This window comes from Orycteropus afer, unplaced genomic scaffold (assembly GCF_000298275.1).
Source record: "Orycteropus afer afer isolate SDZICR_OR568_19922 unplaced genomic scaffold, OryAfe1.0 scaffold00377, whole genome shotgun sequence".
In the NCBI taxonomy this organism is placed as follows: Eukaryota; Metazoa; Chordata; class Mammalia; order Tubulidentata; family Orycteropodidae; genus Orycteropus; species Orycteropus afer.
This window is the reverse complement of record NW_006921964.1, coordinates 2,158,171-2,174,467: the sequence shown is the minus strand read 5'-3', so window position 1 is coordinate 2,174,467 and position 16,297 is coordinate 2,158,171. Positions and strand designations below refer to the sequence as shown.

The 16,297-nt window shown below is 39.7% G+C and overlaps 1 protein-coding gene across 1 annotated transcript in view; it reads left to right on the top strand.

Annotated features, from left to right (window-relative positions):
• PODXL2 (podocalyxin like 2) overlaps positions 1-16,297 on the top strand; it is a 45,546-nt gene that overhangs the window by 9,741 nt on the left and 19,508 nt on the right. Inside the window, exons 3-4 of the mRNA XM_007953220.2 lie at positions 8,445-9,223; positions 10,055-10,129. Coding sequence (XP_007951411.1) covers positions 8,445-9,223; positions 10,055-10,129 — 854 coding nt within the window. The remainder of the gene's footprint in view (positions 1-8,444; positions 9,224-10,054; positions 10,130-16,297) is intronic.

Sequence of the window (16,297 nt, the reverse complement as noted above, 5' to 3'; positions counted from 1 at the left end):
TTCCTCTCTATCCAGGATCTCCTACATAGATCCCCTTCCAATTGGTTGACAGTGGTAGCCGGGTGCCATCTAATTCTGGTCTCATAGTCATATAGGCTGAAGATCGCATGGTGTACCAGTCACTAGGACTAGTTATTTCCATGAGTTTTTGGTTTTCTTCATTCTTCTTTGCTCTGGATGAGGAGAGACCCATCATTGAATCTAGATGGCAGCTTACAAGCTTTTAAGATCGCAGTAGCTACTCGCCAAAGTAGGAGGTGGAACAATGTTTTGTGTAGTATGTTATGCCAGTTGAGCTTGATGTCCCCTGTGACTGTGGTCCCAAGCCCACAGGTTCAACTACTCAGTAAGACATACTCTTGAAGAGAGTTGACAGCCTAGGCTCATCAGTTACCTGCCAGAGGATGAGGCCTCCATCGGACAACCTCTGTGGTCTCTTCCAGTGTTACGGTCTGAGTTCCACAAAATTCCATTATAAAAACATCTCATCACAAATTGACTTACTCTGAGCTGAATTGTGCGGAATACTTATAGGAGTATAAGACTTACAGTGTGACTTCAAGAGATTAACTCCTTTCAGGGAGGAAAGAGTGCTTTTGTGAGCCATGTACTTTGACCAAGGGAGATAGAGGGGTATTTGGTGCATAGTTTCCAAGGCAACTGTATATCCACAATTTCAGCCTAGACCTATAGAACTCTGAAGTTTTCAGCTTTAGCCAGTCTAGCTTTACAACTTAACAACAGCTGTCCTCCCCTCTTTGAGCTTATGCTTCCTCATCTGTAAAATAAGGCAGGGGTCCAAGGAAATATAGTTTGCAATTACAGCCATCATGGGGTACGGTGGTAATTTGACAGTGCTACTCCCAGCTTAAAGGATCTCTGGTGGCACAGGGGTTAAGACATTTGGATGCTACTCAAAAGGTTGGCAGTTCAAACTTACCAGTAGCTCTGCAAGGAGAAGAATGAGGCAGTCTACGTCCATAAAGATTTATAGCCTTGGAAACCCTATGGGGCTGTTCTGCTCTGTCCTGTAGGGTTGCTATGCGTCAAAATTAAGTCGATGGCAATGTTTTCTTTTTTCTTTTTTTTTGTGGGACCCCCAGCTTTTCAGAGAAGAAAGTTAATGAGCCTAGCAGACAAGGGCCAGAGATCCCAGGTGATTTTCTAGCCCTAGAATGTACAGTGAGAGGACTGCACTAGATGTCTTCTCCAGTCCCTTCTATTTACACATTCCTTGACTTTCCGTGCTTTGAGGCTAAGCCTGAGCCTCTAGAAGGTCTGAACTGGGGAGCATCTTTATCATCTCTTTAGTTCCCCAGCTCTGTTGCTACCTTTAGAAAAACAGGCTTCCATGTAGCCAACCCTTTGATCGTTTTTTATGTGTCTCCTGGGCATCTGTTCTTGTTCACATCTATGAGGATGTCCAGATATGAGGTATGTATGTGTGTGTGCCACTCCTCGGAAGGAAGGTTGGGCAATCCTACTTCCGTAGTGATACTGCCTCGGAAACCCAAGGAGGGGTCGCTATGAGTCGGGTTTGACTTGACAGCACATAACAACAACAACACGTGTGTGTGTGTGGAGGGAGCCTTTGAAGAGCTCTGCAGAGAAGTCTTGGTCCCAGAAGAGCTTCCAGGATTTGACTACAAACTAAAGGAGCAGCTTTGTGGGACCTTACTGGCCTGACTCCAGGTGCCTGAAGTAGGTCAAATAGGAAGGCAGAACCTAGATGTAATAAACCTATCATCTATAAGCTATAACCTATGGACTCTCACTCCATAGATATGCAGCATTCCATGGCAGCAGGGACTGTCAGTAGGTTGATGTCTAGGATTAATAAGGTAGATTGGAGAACTGGGGAGCTGCAGCCTGCTTTCACTGAGAGGAGAGAGGTCTCCATTCCCTTTTTCCTCCTCATATAATGTTACCTCCCTCTATATTTCTTGCCTCTCCCTTTCCTTTAGTCTCCTCCATCTCCATCTCTCTCTTTTTCCTGCTCTGACTTCTTTTTTTCTCTTCCTACATTGCCACTTTGCTGTCTGTCTCTCTCTTTCTTTACACCTCCATAATGACTGCTAATGCTTCCTCTCACCTCTCAATGCTGTAAGTCCCTGAAAGCTTGATCTTCATTCCTTAGACAGCTGTGTAGGGAGAACACTTTACTCCTTGTCTACAAAGATGTTCATTGATCTTATGGCATCTTTGTTTCTGCCTCCTGGAAGGTTCTGAAACTCTTATCCAGGATGTCCTCCTCTATCCCCTGATTTGTTTCTGTTCTCTTCTGGTTGCTAAGTATGTTCATCACTAGCCAGTAAAGTGGTCTCGGTTGGGGTCTCTCTCCTAGTTTCTCTCTTGACAACTTTTGATTATTTTAAAATTTCATATTTTCACAGAAGTTTCACGAATAATACAAACAACTGCCATATACTCTTTCTTTAAAAAATTAATACTGTATTTTGGGTGAAAGTTTACACAGTAGGTAAGATTTAACAATTTCTATAGTTTATTCAGTGACATTGGTTGCAGTTTACATGGTATGTCAACTTTCTCATTATTTCTGTTCTTGTTGTTTTATTTCCAGTAATCCAGTTTCGCTGCCCCCTTGTCTTCTTATCTTTGCTTTAGAATAAGTGTTGAATAGATAATTTTTAAAAAGGAGCACAGTACTCTTGAGTGATACTGTTAGTTTATGAGCCAGTTCATCATTTAGCTAAAATAGCTAAATATTTTTGGTTCAAGGTTTAAAGAGTATATTAGGGTAATAGTTTCGAGAAGTCCTCCATTCTCAACTGGTCCAGTAATTCTGGCCTTTGAAGAATTTACATTCTGTTCCACATTTTACTTCCATTCCATCATGATCCATCCTTTGTGTTCCTTATCAGAATGGTCAGTAGTGGTAGCTGGGTACCACCTAGTTCTGGTCTCAAAGTAGATGAGATCATGGTTTGTGTAGACTATTAGTGGACTAGTTTATTCTCTGAACTTTGGGTTTCTTTCATTTTCTTTTACTCTGGATATGTGGAGACCAATAATTGTATCTTAGATGGCTGCTCTCAAGATTTTACGACCCCAAGTACTACTCGTCAAACTAGGATGTAGATCATAAACTTTATGTACTATATTATGCCAGTTGACCAAATTGTCCCATGAGACTATGGTCCTAAGCCTTCAGACCCAGTAAACAAATCCCATGAGGTGTTTGTGTTTGTGCCTCCTATGGACTTTATTGTATATTTGAATATATATGGATACGTACACTTACATATATACTTATACACCTGCATACTTATATAGGGAGCTCTGGTGGCGTAGTGCCTAAGGCATTTGACTGCTAATCAGAAGGCTGGCAGTTCAAACCCACCAGCCACTCCTCGGAAGGAAGGTTGGGCAATCTACTTCTGTAGAGAACTGCCTCAGAACCCCAAGGAGGGGTCGCTATGAGTTGGATCCGACTCGATGGCAGTGAGTTTGGTTTTTGGTTTTTATATTTACATACACATGTAGGAGCCCTAGTTGTGCAGTAGTTAAAGTGCTCTGCTAACCCCTTTGGGTCAGAGGTTTGAACCCACCAGGAGAAAGATGTGGTAGTTTGTTTCTGTAAAGATTTACAGCCTTGGAAACCCTATGGAGGTTCTACTCCATTCCATAGGTCTGTATGAATTGGAATCAACTTGATGACAGTGGGTTTGGTTTTTTGGTTTATATACACACATATACATATACATACATACACATGTGTCCACAGTCTTATTATTTAGTTGTTGCACTGTTGTTTATGTCCTACCATTTACTAAAAAACATCCTTTTTTCTTGTGTATTTCTCAGTGACATCATTTACCTTGGTCAAACTGTGGACACTGCACCCACAATTGGTGTTACATTTCCCACCCCCCAAAATAACAAGTGTTTCCTATCTAGCGAATTATCTCCCTTCTCACCCCCACTCCTTGGTAACCACGAGTGAATGTTAGTTTCCATATGGATACCTATTGTCTTTTTATAATAGAGAGATCATACAGTATCTGTCCTTTTGTGATAGATGTATTTTACTCAGCATAACGTCCTCCAGTTTCATCCATATTATAGTATATTTTGAGAATTCATCGTTACTCATTATGCTTACATAGTATTCCATTGTGTATATGTACTACATTTTGTTTATCTATTCATCTGTTGACAGGCACTTAGGTTGTTTCCATCTTTTTGCTATTATGAATAGTGCTGCAATGAACATAGGTGTGTATGTCTGTGTCTTTTTTCTTTTTTTAACTTTTTACTGTGATTTGGTTCAAAGTTTACAGAGTAATTTTGTTATCCATTCAACACTTCATACAAATTTCATGACATTGATTGCAGTACCCACAATGTAACAACTTTCTTTCCGCTTCCTCCTTGTGATTACCTTTTCCTTCTGTCCTTCTCTCCTATGGATTCCTGTGTTCTGAGTTTTCTCCCTGTGCAATGCTGCTCTTCTTATTTCCCGTGGTTGACTGTTCTAAAGAGTGTACCTCCCTGGTGTAATTGTTCACCTTGTAGACCTATCTATTGTTTAGCTGAAACATAAGCCATGAGAGTGAGTTTAATTCCAGGCCCAAAGGATGACAGTCTCTGGAGTTCCACTAGTCTCTGTCAGACCAGTAATCCTAGTCTTTTTTATGATTTTGAGTTTTGTTCTACATCTTTCTCCCACTCTATCCAGGATCTCCAATTTTGGTACATTTTCAAGTAGTTGTCAATAGTAGCCAGGCACCATCTAGTTTTTCTGGTCTCAGGGTTGTGTAGGCTGAGGTTCCCATGGTCCACTAGTACCTTGGATTAATTATTTCCATGCATCTTTGATTTTTTTTTTCACTTTTCTTTGCTCTGGATGTGAGGAGACCAGTAGTTGCATCTTAGATGGTCACAAGTTTTTAAGATCCCAGTTGCTACTCACCGAAGTAGGATATAGAACTGTGTTCTACTGTGTGTACTATATTATGCCAAATGAGCTTGATGTCCCCGATGACCATGGTTCTGAGCCCCTGAGGGTACAACAGCTCACTCCCTTAAGGAATTTGGTTATGGCTAAGAAGTTATAACTTTATCCCCTAATAGCTCTATCATATATATGGACATTTTTACAGCACCTACAAATACATATGTAGAAATATCATCTGCTAAACCTGTGTAGGTGCTCTGGTGGCATAGTGCCTAAGGCATTTGACTGCTAACCAGAAGGCTGGTGGTTCAAACCCACCAGCCACTCCTCGGAAGGAAGATTGAGCAATCTACTTCTGTAGTGATACTGCCTCAAGTATCCCAAGGAGAGGTCGCTATGTGTTGGATCCGACTTGACGGCAGTAAGTTTAGTTTTTTTGGTTTAAACCTGTGTATGGTCAGAGGTATTTTCCTGTTCATCTACCTGTACCTGATCATCTTGCCTGTCTACATATGTATCCACTCTTGGATTAATGTTTGTTATTATTAATAATGCAATATGTTGTTACTGATAAATGTGTATGTAATACTATTTACTTTTGTCTGTATCTCTTGTTGATTGTGTCTTTAGTATTAGATCTCTAGGGCATATACCTAGCTATAGGATTGCTGGATCCTAAGGTAGTTATATTTCTAGTTTTTTTTTTTTTTTTTAAGAAAGCGCCATACTGTTTTTCATAGTGGTTGTACCATTTTATAGTCCCACCAGCAGTGGATAAGAGTTCCAATCTCCCCATAACCTTGCCAGCATTTGTTGTTTCCTATATACTCTTTACTCAGATTCTTCTATTATTAATATTTTGACATATTTGTTTTGTTACTATATGTAATGTAGATACAAGCTAGCTAGATAGATACTTTTAAAAACTATTTGATAAATAAGTTTTAATTATATCCTTTTACCCCAAAATACTTCAGTGTTTATTTCCTAAGAACAAAAGTAGTGTTCTCCTACATAACCACGGTACAATTATCAAAATCAAGGAATTAACATTGATGTAATACAATTTGGGCCTAAGACAGTTACCTGCCAAGCACAAGGCTGGCGGTTCAAACCCACCAGTCACTCCTCAGAGGGAAGGTTGGGCAATCTACTTCCGTAGTGATACCGCCTCGGAAACCCAAGGAGGGGTCGCTATGAGTTGGCACATAACAGCAACAATAATACTATTATATAATTATGAGTCTTATTTGTACTTTGCCAGTTGTCCTAATAGTGTCCAGTATAAGAACAACAACAAAAATTGTTTGTTTGTTTTTTAACCCATTATCCAAGCCAGGATAATATACTGCATTTAGTTATCATGTCCCTTTTGTCTCTTTTATTCTGGAAAATCCCTCAGTCTCTCTTTATCTTTCATGATTTTGACATTTTTGCCAATTATTTTGTAGAATACCCCTTAATTTAGGTTTGACTTATGTTCCTCATGATTAGATTCAGGTTATGCATTTTTTGCAGGAATAACATAGAACTTTTATGTCCTTCTAAGTTAATTATCCCATGGCACCATTGTTTCTTCCTCCTGGAAGGTTCTGAAACTCTTAGCCCAGGATGGCTTACTTTTGGATAAAGTCTATTTTCTTTACTCATTATTCTAAATTCATATTTGGATCTAGTCTTACTAACTGCTCTATTGGGACCCCTATTTTCATTCTATCAGTGTCTGTCCTATAGCTGCCCATAGCAGACTTCCTGTCGTCACCTTTGGTTCACAGTCTGTGCCCCTTTCGGAGTAATAGGCATATTAAATTCTTGTTTCTAGTTTAAGAGATCATATTTAGACTTGCCAATAGATGATCAATTTTCTCCTGCCCTTTTCCGTGGAATTTCTTTGACTTATCACCTTATAACTCAAGTGCTTAGTCTGGTCCTTATCCTATGAAGCTAACGGTCAGAATAGTGCTTTTTTGCTACTGTGGTTTTAATAGTAACTATAACAACAACAATAATAATGATAGTGGAGGAATAAGTAAAATTAATTGAGTGTTTACTCTGTATTATGAACTGTGCACAAGTTTTAACTCATTGAATCATGCCTAAACATGTGGTAGATACTATTATTATTTTACAGATGAGGAAACAGAAAAACATAAAGGTTAAGTAACTTGTCTAAGGCTATCTGGTTGATAAGTGGTGAAACTGAGATCACACAGTAAAAAGAAAAATCATTTTGGATCCTGAGAATTGGTAAATAAGTAGGAAAGTATTGTGATTCTGAGTGTGAGTGAGCTTAGTTTAATGATGAGTCAAGTTGAAGTATTCAAGAAGTAATTGGAGATGAAAGGTTGGAAAAAGGTGAAAAGGCTTGCTTGGAGATCTGAAATTAGAAGCCTGTAGTATAAAGGCAATAAATATTATTATTGTTATTTTGTAATAAGTGAACTTTTCTCAGGAAGAAGTGTAGGAATGATGACTCAAGGATTGACTGTTTGGAAGTGATCACATTTAGAGAGACAGGAAAAGAGCTTAAGAAGAGAATGAAGATGTCAGTGTCATGTCTATATATATATGAACCATAGGAAAATGAAAGTTATATATTGTTGAGTGAAATAATCCCAATTTCAGTTTTTAAAAATTATATATGATACAGAACACACACATACATGAAACACAAACATATCATAAAAACAATGGAGGAAATCTTAAAACCAAACAATAGCTTAGCTTAACTAGTGAAAAATATCTTTTTTGAGCATTATGTTCTTTTAAGAACTATAGGGTCAAAAAGACAAAAGCAACTCAAAGATTAGATAGGAACTGTAGGTGGCAGTGAGTATACGTTAATGGGGGAAGAACAACCCAGAACAAGAGGATGAAAATGGTTGCACAACTGGAAGACTGTGATCCAAAACCAAACAAAACTCACTGCTTTTGAGTCAGATCCGACTCATAGTGATTCCTTGGGTTCCCGACGCAGTATCACTATGGAAGTAGATTGCCCAGTCTTCCTTCCAAGGAGTAGCTGGTGGGTTTGAGCCGCCAGCCTTCTGGTTAGCAGTAAGATGCCTTAGGCAGTGTCATTGAAATGTATGTGTAAGAATTGTGCATGTTTTGCTGTTGCTGTGTATATTCTCAACAACAACAGCAAAATAAATAAAACTGAAAAAAAAAAAAAACCTGCAGTGGAGAAGATACACATTAAACTGTTGACTGGCTATTTTTTGGGGTGAGATAATACAAAAATTTTGCTTTCTGCTTTATACATTCCTGTACTTTTTGAATTTTAGAGATGATTTTATATTATTTTTATTATCATAAAGGAAACATTGAATAGCCTGGTTCTTGTTTTCCTCCATGACTTGGCCCCTCCCTTTTCTCCAGCCTTGCTCCCACTCCTTTCCACCATACTCCCCACTGTTCCGTGTGAGTGTCTTCCAGTTCTTTTATATCATCTGTTCAGTAAATACTGAATAATCAATCAGTGAATGATGAAACTAGTGAATGAAATTTTCATCTCTGTCCTTAGACTATGTTTTTCCCGACTTAACCGAGAAGGCAGGTCCCATAGAAGACACAAGCCAGGCTCAAGAGGTGCCAAGCCCCCCTTCTGCCTTACCCAAGATGAATCTGGTTGAGCCACCCTGGCATATAACTCCTGAAGAGGAGGAAGAAGAAGAAGAGGAGGAGGAGAGGGAAAAAGAAGAGGTAGAGAAGGAAGAGGTAGAGGAAGAAGAGGAGCTGCTGCCTGTGAATGGATCCCAAGAAGAAGCCAAAACTCAGGTCCATGACTTTTCTCCCACCAGCAGTAGCCAGACTTCAGGGTCCACCAAACATAGGCAAGAAGATTTTGGGGACCAGGCCTCGTCAGGTGTGGAGGTGGAGAGCAGCATGGAGCCAAACTTGTCACCATTCTCAATCACCCCAAGTACAGCAACCCTGGGGGATCAGGACTTTACTGGCCTGGAGGCAGGGGCCACAGTGCTGCCAGCTGCAGGGTTTGGGGCAGAGTTTGAGGCTCCACAGGAAGTGGGTAAGGAGGCCACTGTGGGAGCAGCTGGATTGGCTGGCAAACAAGGAGAGGTGCCGTCCTTGGCATCTTTTCCACAATCAGAAGCTCCAAGTGAAGCTGAGATTCCCGGAGAAGATCACCTTCACCACAGAACCTCGGCCCCTTTCTCACTGGCCCCCCAAGAGATGGACCTGACACCTTCCTCTGCTACCTTGGGGCAAGAAGACTTCAACCAGCAGCCCCAGGAAGGGCAGGCAGCTGAAGCTCAATCTAGAATACCTTGGGATTCTACTCAGGTAAAGTGAAGGCACATACAGGCCATCAGCCTGCACCTTCCACTGTGGAGTCCTACCATATCCAGGGTTGGTGCAGGCTGGTGTGGCATCTGTCAGGCTGAGAATGGAGGCCCTATCTACAGCACGTATAACCCCAAGACAACTTTTGGGATTTCTACCTCATGGCCCAGCAATAGGTATTCTCACCACTCTTACATGCAAAGACCCTGTGAAAAGCTTGGTGCCCTAGCCTGGTTTTCACCGAATACAGGTGCTACTGCTGTCACTTTTGGCCTGCCCCACGCTTATGACAGCTGCTGAAGGTTAGTGCCTGACCCATATTCTCCCCTGTCCCCACTCCCATCACAGTATATGTAGTACTGCTTCACTCACCACTCCCTTACCTGACCTCCTCCTCGCCACCTACTCAGGAGTATTCATACTCACAGAACTCAGAAGGAAAGGAGTCCCAAGCTGTCAGCCTGTTGGTCTGGCCTACAGATATATTTTTGTTTGGCCTGCAGAATAATAAAAAATTTGCTATTGAAAGCCTTTAAAAGGGGAAAGCCCTCTGCAGTCTGCCCCTTAGATACATTTTCTCACATCCTGTGTAACATGGTCTCCTTCCATTTAAGACACATACTGCTTGGTCTTTGAAGACATTAGAGTTTGTTGATCCTGGGCTAGATCCTTAGCATTTCATCTCCCAGAAGTTGTCAGCTCCCACCTGGCTACACAAACCTACAACTGGCCTTCACCTTCTAGCTTTTCAAAGATTTTCTGCCATGCTCTCTCCCTCATGGCCCTCTTTATGCCTTTGTGTATAGCCCTTCTTTTTGTTTTATTGCATAGGTGATCTGCAAAGACTGGAGCAACCTGGCTGGGAAAAACTACATCATTCTGAACATGACAGAGAATATAGACTGTGTGAGTGCTGAGCCCAGGCTGGGGGGCCACAGAAAAGGTTGGAGGAGACAGGCACAGTGGGACAGAGGGAGGCTCTTTGGGGAAGGGGAAGTGAGGCCACGGGCAGGAGATGGAGTGGAAGGCTTAGTTCTTAAATCATTGGGGGCCACCTAACACAGGGTATGAACCAGCAGCATCCACCAATGTCAGAGTGTTCATAATTTTAAATTTCCAAGGGATCTTTTGTTTTTGGTGTCCTCCACTTTTTAATTTAAAGGAATATTTTTATCCATGTGTGCGATGGTATCTCATCCTTTTTTTTTAAGTCGTGTTCTTTCTGTATAGTCTTGTTGCTTTCCCCTATTAGTTTGTTTTGATCTCAGTTTTTCATATATGTGATTTCCGCAAATGTGTGGTGGTGTCTATTCATGTATTTTTAAGGAGAGCTATCAAAAAGCTAGCTGGAAGATTTGAGCTTGTTAACTGTGGCTTCTCAGAGGGGTGATCTGGCTGAGGTATTTCATTAGGAAATCTCTATTATAAACAGATTTAAGTCTTTCTTCCTAGGGTAATTAGATTCTTTTAAAAAGGAACTTCTGTCCTATTGGGAGAATAAAGGGCTGATTGCCAGTGTTCTGGGAGCTGAAGTGGGGGAAGACGGCTGGAGGTCTTATATATAAATATATCTATGTAGATTTCATTATAAATGTTTGTTTACTCCCCCTGTTTGTAGTATGAACCCCTTCCCCTAATGGTTCCTGGTGTTCTCTAGTTCAAAGACCCTCCGTTTTGTTCTCTTTAAAGAATAAACTTCCAGGCTTCTGCCAGGAAGGAGGGACATTTGTTGGCTGGGCAGCATTGGGGAGAAGATTTAAGAATCCAGCTGTTTCTTAAATTTTTAGCCAATTTTCCTGGTTTTAGTACCATCTTCATCCCCTTTTCCAAAGGTAATTAGTGCTGCATATTCTAGAGCTTTTGGGGAGTTCAGACAGCATAAATCTATTTCTTAGCTTTCCCTATTGTTAGTTTAGGATTCAGCTCTTTAGCCTTTGCTGAATCAGGAAACTCCTACTCATCATTTAGCTTGCAGCATCCACATTTTGTTGCTCTTGTTTCTGCTTGTATTGTTTTGTTTTTGTCTTTGTGGTTTTAGATCTTAAAACAAGGAAGAGTGAAGGAACATGCATGTGTTTAATCCAGAAGCATTTTCTTTTTTAATGTCATTATAAATTGATAGGTTTTAGCATCATTAATATTTGCATGTTTACATAATTGATACATTGAAGTTATTAGTCTTATTGATACCCCAACTTTGGCCAGTGGAAGCCCTTTCAAATTGGCTTCTGAATCCTTGTGATGATCTTCTAGTGTTTCAGTTTCCTTGCTTTTTGGTATAACATGATATTCCAGGCTGATCTTGTGCTTTCCCTTTCCCAGATATGGAGAATCAACATTTCTCCAAGGAGGCTTAGTTGCTTTTTATTGAGAAATGGTACTTGGAGACTACAGTATGGCCACTTGAGATCCTTAAATTTTTGAAATGCATGCTTGAACAATAAAAGTTAATCTCTCTTCTCTTTCCAGGTGGCACCTAAATATTAAAATGATTTTATTGTGGTTTCCCTATTTTTGTATTCTATGTTATTTTTATTTAATATTTGACACCCACCTAATTACTCACTATTGTTAACAGCCAATGTTTATATAGCTTTATCAGCATTTTTATTCACTTCTCTGCTGACCCTTCTTCCCACATCCGTACTCCATTCTTCTGGCTTTAACTTCCTTCTTCCTGAAACATATCCTTTAGTGGCTCTTTCTGGAAGGATCTCTCAGCCTTTATCTTAAAAATGTCTTTCATTTTCTTTTCTTTGTAAGTTTTAATCTTGATATAATTTCAGATGTACAGATGCCCTCAACCCAGATTCATCAGATGTTAGCATTTTGCCAAACCATTTGAGAGGAAGGCACATTTACCTTTACTCCTACCCCAAATATATTAATGTGTATCTCTTCAGGATAAAAATATTCCTTTACAGAACCATAGTACAGTTATCAAAACCAGGAAAGTAACACTGATAGAAAACTATTATCTAATCTAAGGATCTTACTTATTTTACACCAGTGGTCTTAACAGTGTCCTTTATAGCTTTTTTTTTTCATCTCTTTTAATCTGGAATACATTTTGTTAGATATTGCCAAATTCTTATTTCTCAATTTTTATTAGAAATTTGTTGATTCATATTTTTCTGTCTTTTAGTTTTATCAAACCAAAAGTTTCACATATTTGTTAGTCTCTTAATGAGGAAGCATAAAAACAATGGAAGAAACTTGAAGTTTTCCAGTACATGTTCTGTTGATCAGATCATGGTGAAATTTTAAACTTGATATGGTAGAATGATAGTGAACCTAGGTAAATATGTGTGCTATCACATGAGTTTTTTTTTTTTGGTTTTATAGACCCAGTGTCTCCTGTTGGAGTTATCTGATTTTTTTTTTTAAATTTTTATTGTGATTTGGGTGAAAGTTTACAGAGCAAATTCACTTTCCATATTGCAGCTCAATATATTTTGTCTCATGACATTGACCACAGTTTCCCACAATGTAGCAACTTCCCTCCTACTTCCTCCCCATAGCTACCTCTTCCCTATGTCCTTCCCTCCCATGCACTCCTGCCCTTTGAGCTATCTCCCTGTGCATACACAGGCCTTCTGTTCTCTCATGATGATTTATCTCTCCAAGGAGTGTAAATGTTCAACTCATATGCCTGTCTTTTGTTGGGGTGGAAGCCATAGGTTTCAGTTCTAGATCTGAAGGGCAGCTAGCGGCCATAGTCTCAGTGGTTCTGTCAGGCTCCATCAGACCAGCAAACCTGCTCCTTTTTTTTTTTTTAATGAGTTTGAGTTTTGTTCCACATTGTTCTCCCATTCTATACAGGATTTCCTACATAGATCCCTTTCTGAGTAGTTGACAGTGGTAGCCAGGCACCATCTATTTCTTCTGGTCTCATAGTTATATAGGCTGAGAATTGCATGGTGTACCAGTCGCTAGGACTAATTGTTTCCATGTGTCTTTGCTTTTCTTCATTCTTCTTTGCTCTGGACGAGGAGAAACCATTGTTGCATCTAGATGGCCGCTTGCAAGCTTTTAAGACCCCAGTCGCTACTTGCCACAGTAGGATGTGGAACAGTGTTTTTGTGTAGTATGTTTTGCAAATTGAGCTTGATGTCCCCTGCAACTATGGTCCCGAGCCCACAGGTCCAACTGCTCACTCCCTCTGGGTAGCTGGCTATGGCCAAGAAGTGACTACAACCTTGTCTCTTGTCAGCCCTATTATTACCTGGGAATTCTTACAGAACATACATTTGTAGAAACATTGTCTGCCAACACTATACATGGTCTTGGGCACACTCCTCCCTGCATAGACATAGCTAATAATTCAGCCTGTCCACCCATCTGTCCACCCATATATCAATGTTTGCCTTTACTGACAATATAATACTGTATGTGCAAAAGAGTTCGTCTTTGTTGTCTGTACCTCCCATGCACCTCTCTCTTTCCTCCTCTTCCTCTGTGCCACCGTGTTGATCACTCACATTTGGTACATCGCCCTTCTCTTCACCCAAAGCAATACTTGTCTCTGCCTATCTAACAGTGCTCCACCTCCCCACCCCCCACCTAGTAACTGACAAAGAAAATTTTCTTCCATATATAAACATTTCTTTGACTTTTTGCAATAATGGAATAATATCATATGTGTCCTTCAGTGATAGACTTATTTCACTCAGCATAATGTCCTCCAAGTTCATCCATGTTATGCGGTGTTTTGCTGATGCTACATTATTCTTTAGGGTAGTATAGTGTTCCATTGTGTGTATGTACCACAGTTTGGTTATTCATTCTTCTATTGATGGGCACCTAGGTTGTTTCCATCTTTTTGCTATTGTAAATAATGCTGTGATGAACATGTGTGTGCATAAATGTTTTCTTGCCCTGGCTCTCACTTCTTTAGGATATATACCTAGTAATGGAATGTTAGGTCAAATGGTATTTCTAATTGCAACTTTTTAAGGAATTACCATACTGCTTTCCACAGTGGTTGAATCATTTTACAGTCCCACCAGCAGTGTATGAGAGTCCCAATCTCTTCACGTCCTTGCAAGCATTTGTTATTTTCTGTCTTGTTGAACATTGCTACTAGTGCTGGGGCAAGATGGTATCTTGTTTTGATTTGCACCTCTCTAATGGCTAATGATCATGAACATTTCTTCATATGTTTCTTGGCTGCCTGGATATTGTGTTTGGTGTCTTCTGCCCATTTTTCAATTGGATTCTTTGTCTTTTTGTTGTTGAGGTGTTGGAGTTTTCTATAAATTCTAGAGATCAGTCCCTTGTCAGATATGTCATTGCCGAATATTTTTCCCCATCTGTAGGTTCTCTTTTGACTCTTTTGGAGAAGTCTTTGGAAGCACATAAAAAATTAATTTTTAGAGCAGCCTATTCATCTAGTTTATTTTCCGCTGCATATGCATTTTGGGATCTCCTTGGTAGTCTATTTATGTCATATATTAGGGCCCCTAAATTTGCTCCTAGTTTTTCCTTGAGGAACTTTAGAGTTTTAGGTTTTATATTTAAGTCTGTTATCCATGTGGAGTTAGTTTGTGTGCATGGTGTGAGATACAGATCTTGTTTCATTTTTCTGCAACTGGATCTCCAGTTTTGCCAGCACCATTGCTAAATAGACAATCTTTTCTCTATTTAATGGATTTCAGCCCTTTATCAAAGATCAGATCATCTGACCATAGGTACATGGATCTATTTCTGGGTTCTCAGTTCTCTTCCTTTGATCTATGTGTCTGTCATTGTACCAATACCAGGCAATTTTGACTACTGTGGCTATATAGTAGGTTTTAAGATACAGGTGTGTGAGATCTATTTTGTTCTTCTTTGGTAATGCTTTGCTTCTCTGAGGTCTCTTTCCTTTCCATATAAAGTTAGTGTTTGGTTTTTCCATATCCTTAAAGAATGTTGATGGGATCTGGATTAGGATTGCATTGAATGTATAGATTGCTTTGAGTAGAACTGACATTTTCACAGTGTTCAATCTTCCTATCCACGAGCATGGTATATTCTTCCATTTATGTAGATCTCTTATGGTTTCTTGGAGTGTAGTGATTTGTAGTTTTCTTTGTACAGGTCTTGTGTGTCCCTAGTGAGATTTATTCCCAAATATTTTATTTTATTTTTTGGTAGCTATTGTAAATGGTATTGCTTTTCCTTATTTCTTTTTCAGCAATCTCTTTGCTGGTGTAGAGGAATCCGTAACTGATTTTTGGATGTTGATCTTGTATCCTGTCACTATGCTAAATGTCTCAATTAGTTCCAGTAGATTTTATACTGAGTCTCGGGTTTTCTAGGTATAGGATCATGTCATCAGCAAACAGGGATAGTTTGACTTCATCCTTACCGATTTGGAAGCCTTTGATTTCCCTTTCTTGCCTTATTGCCCTGGCTAGGACTTCCAATACAATATTGAATAGAAGTGTATGTGATAAAGGGCAACCTTGTCTGGTTCCTGTTCACAAGGGGAATGGTTTCAGTCTCTCTCCATGTGCTTAAGGCTAACCAGAAGGCTGGCGGTTCAAACCTGTCAGGCACTCCTTGGAAGGAAGGTTGGGCAATCTACTTCGGTAGTGATACTGCCTCTGAAACCCAAGGAGGGGTCGCTATGAGTTGGGTCTGACTCAATGGCATATAACAACAACAAATATTGGTTTTGCATAGATGCCCTTTATTATGTTGAGGAATATGCCTTCTGTTCCTATTTTGCTGAGGGTTTTGATCTGAAATGGTGGTGGATTTTATCAAATGCCTATTCTGCATCAATTGCTATGATCATGTGGTTCTTTTCATTTGTTTTATTTATGTGGTGGATGATGTTGATTGTTTTTCTAATGTTGAACCATCCTTGCATACCTGATATGAACCCCACTTGGTCATAATGAATGATTTTCTTGATGTGTTGTTGGAGTCTATTGGCTAGGATTTTGTTGAAGATTTTTGCTTCTATATTCAGGAGGGATACTGGTCTGTAGTTTTCTTTTTTAGTGATGTCTTTGCCTTTAGTGATGTCTTTAGTATGTCTTTGCCTGGTTTTGGTATCAAGGTTATTCATGCTTCATAAAATGA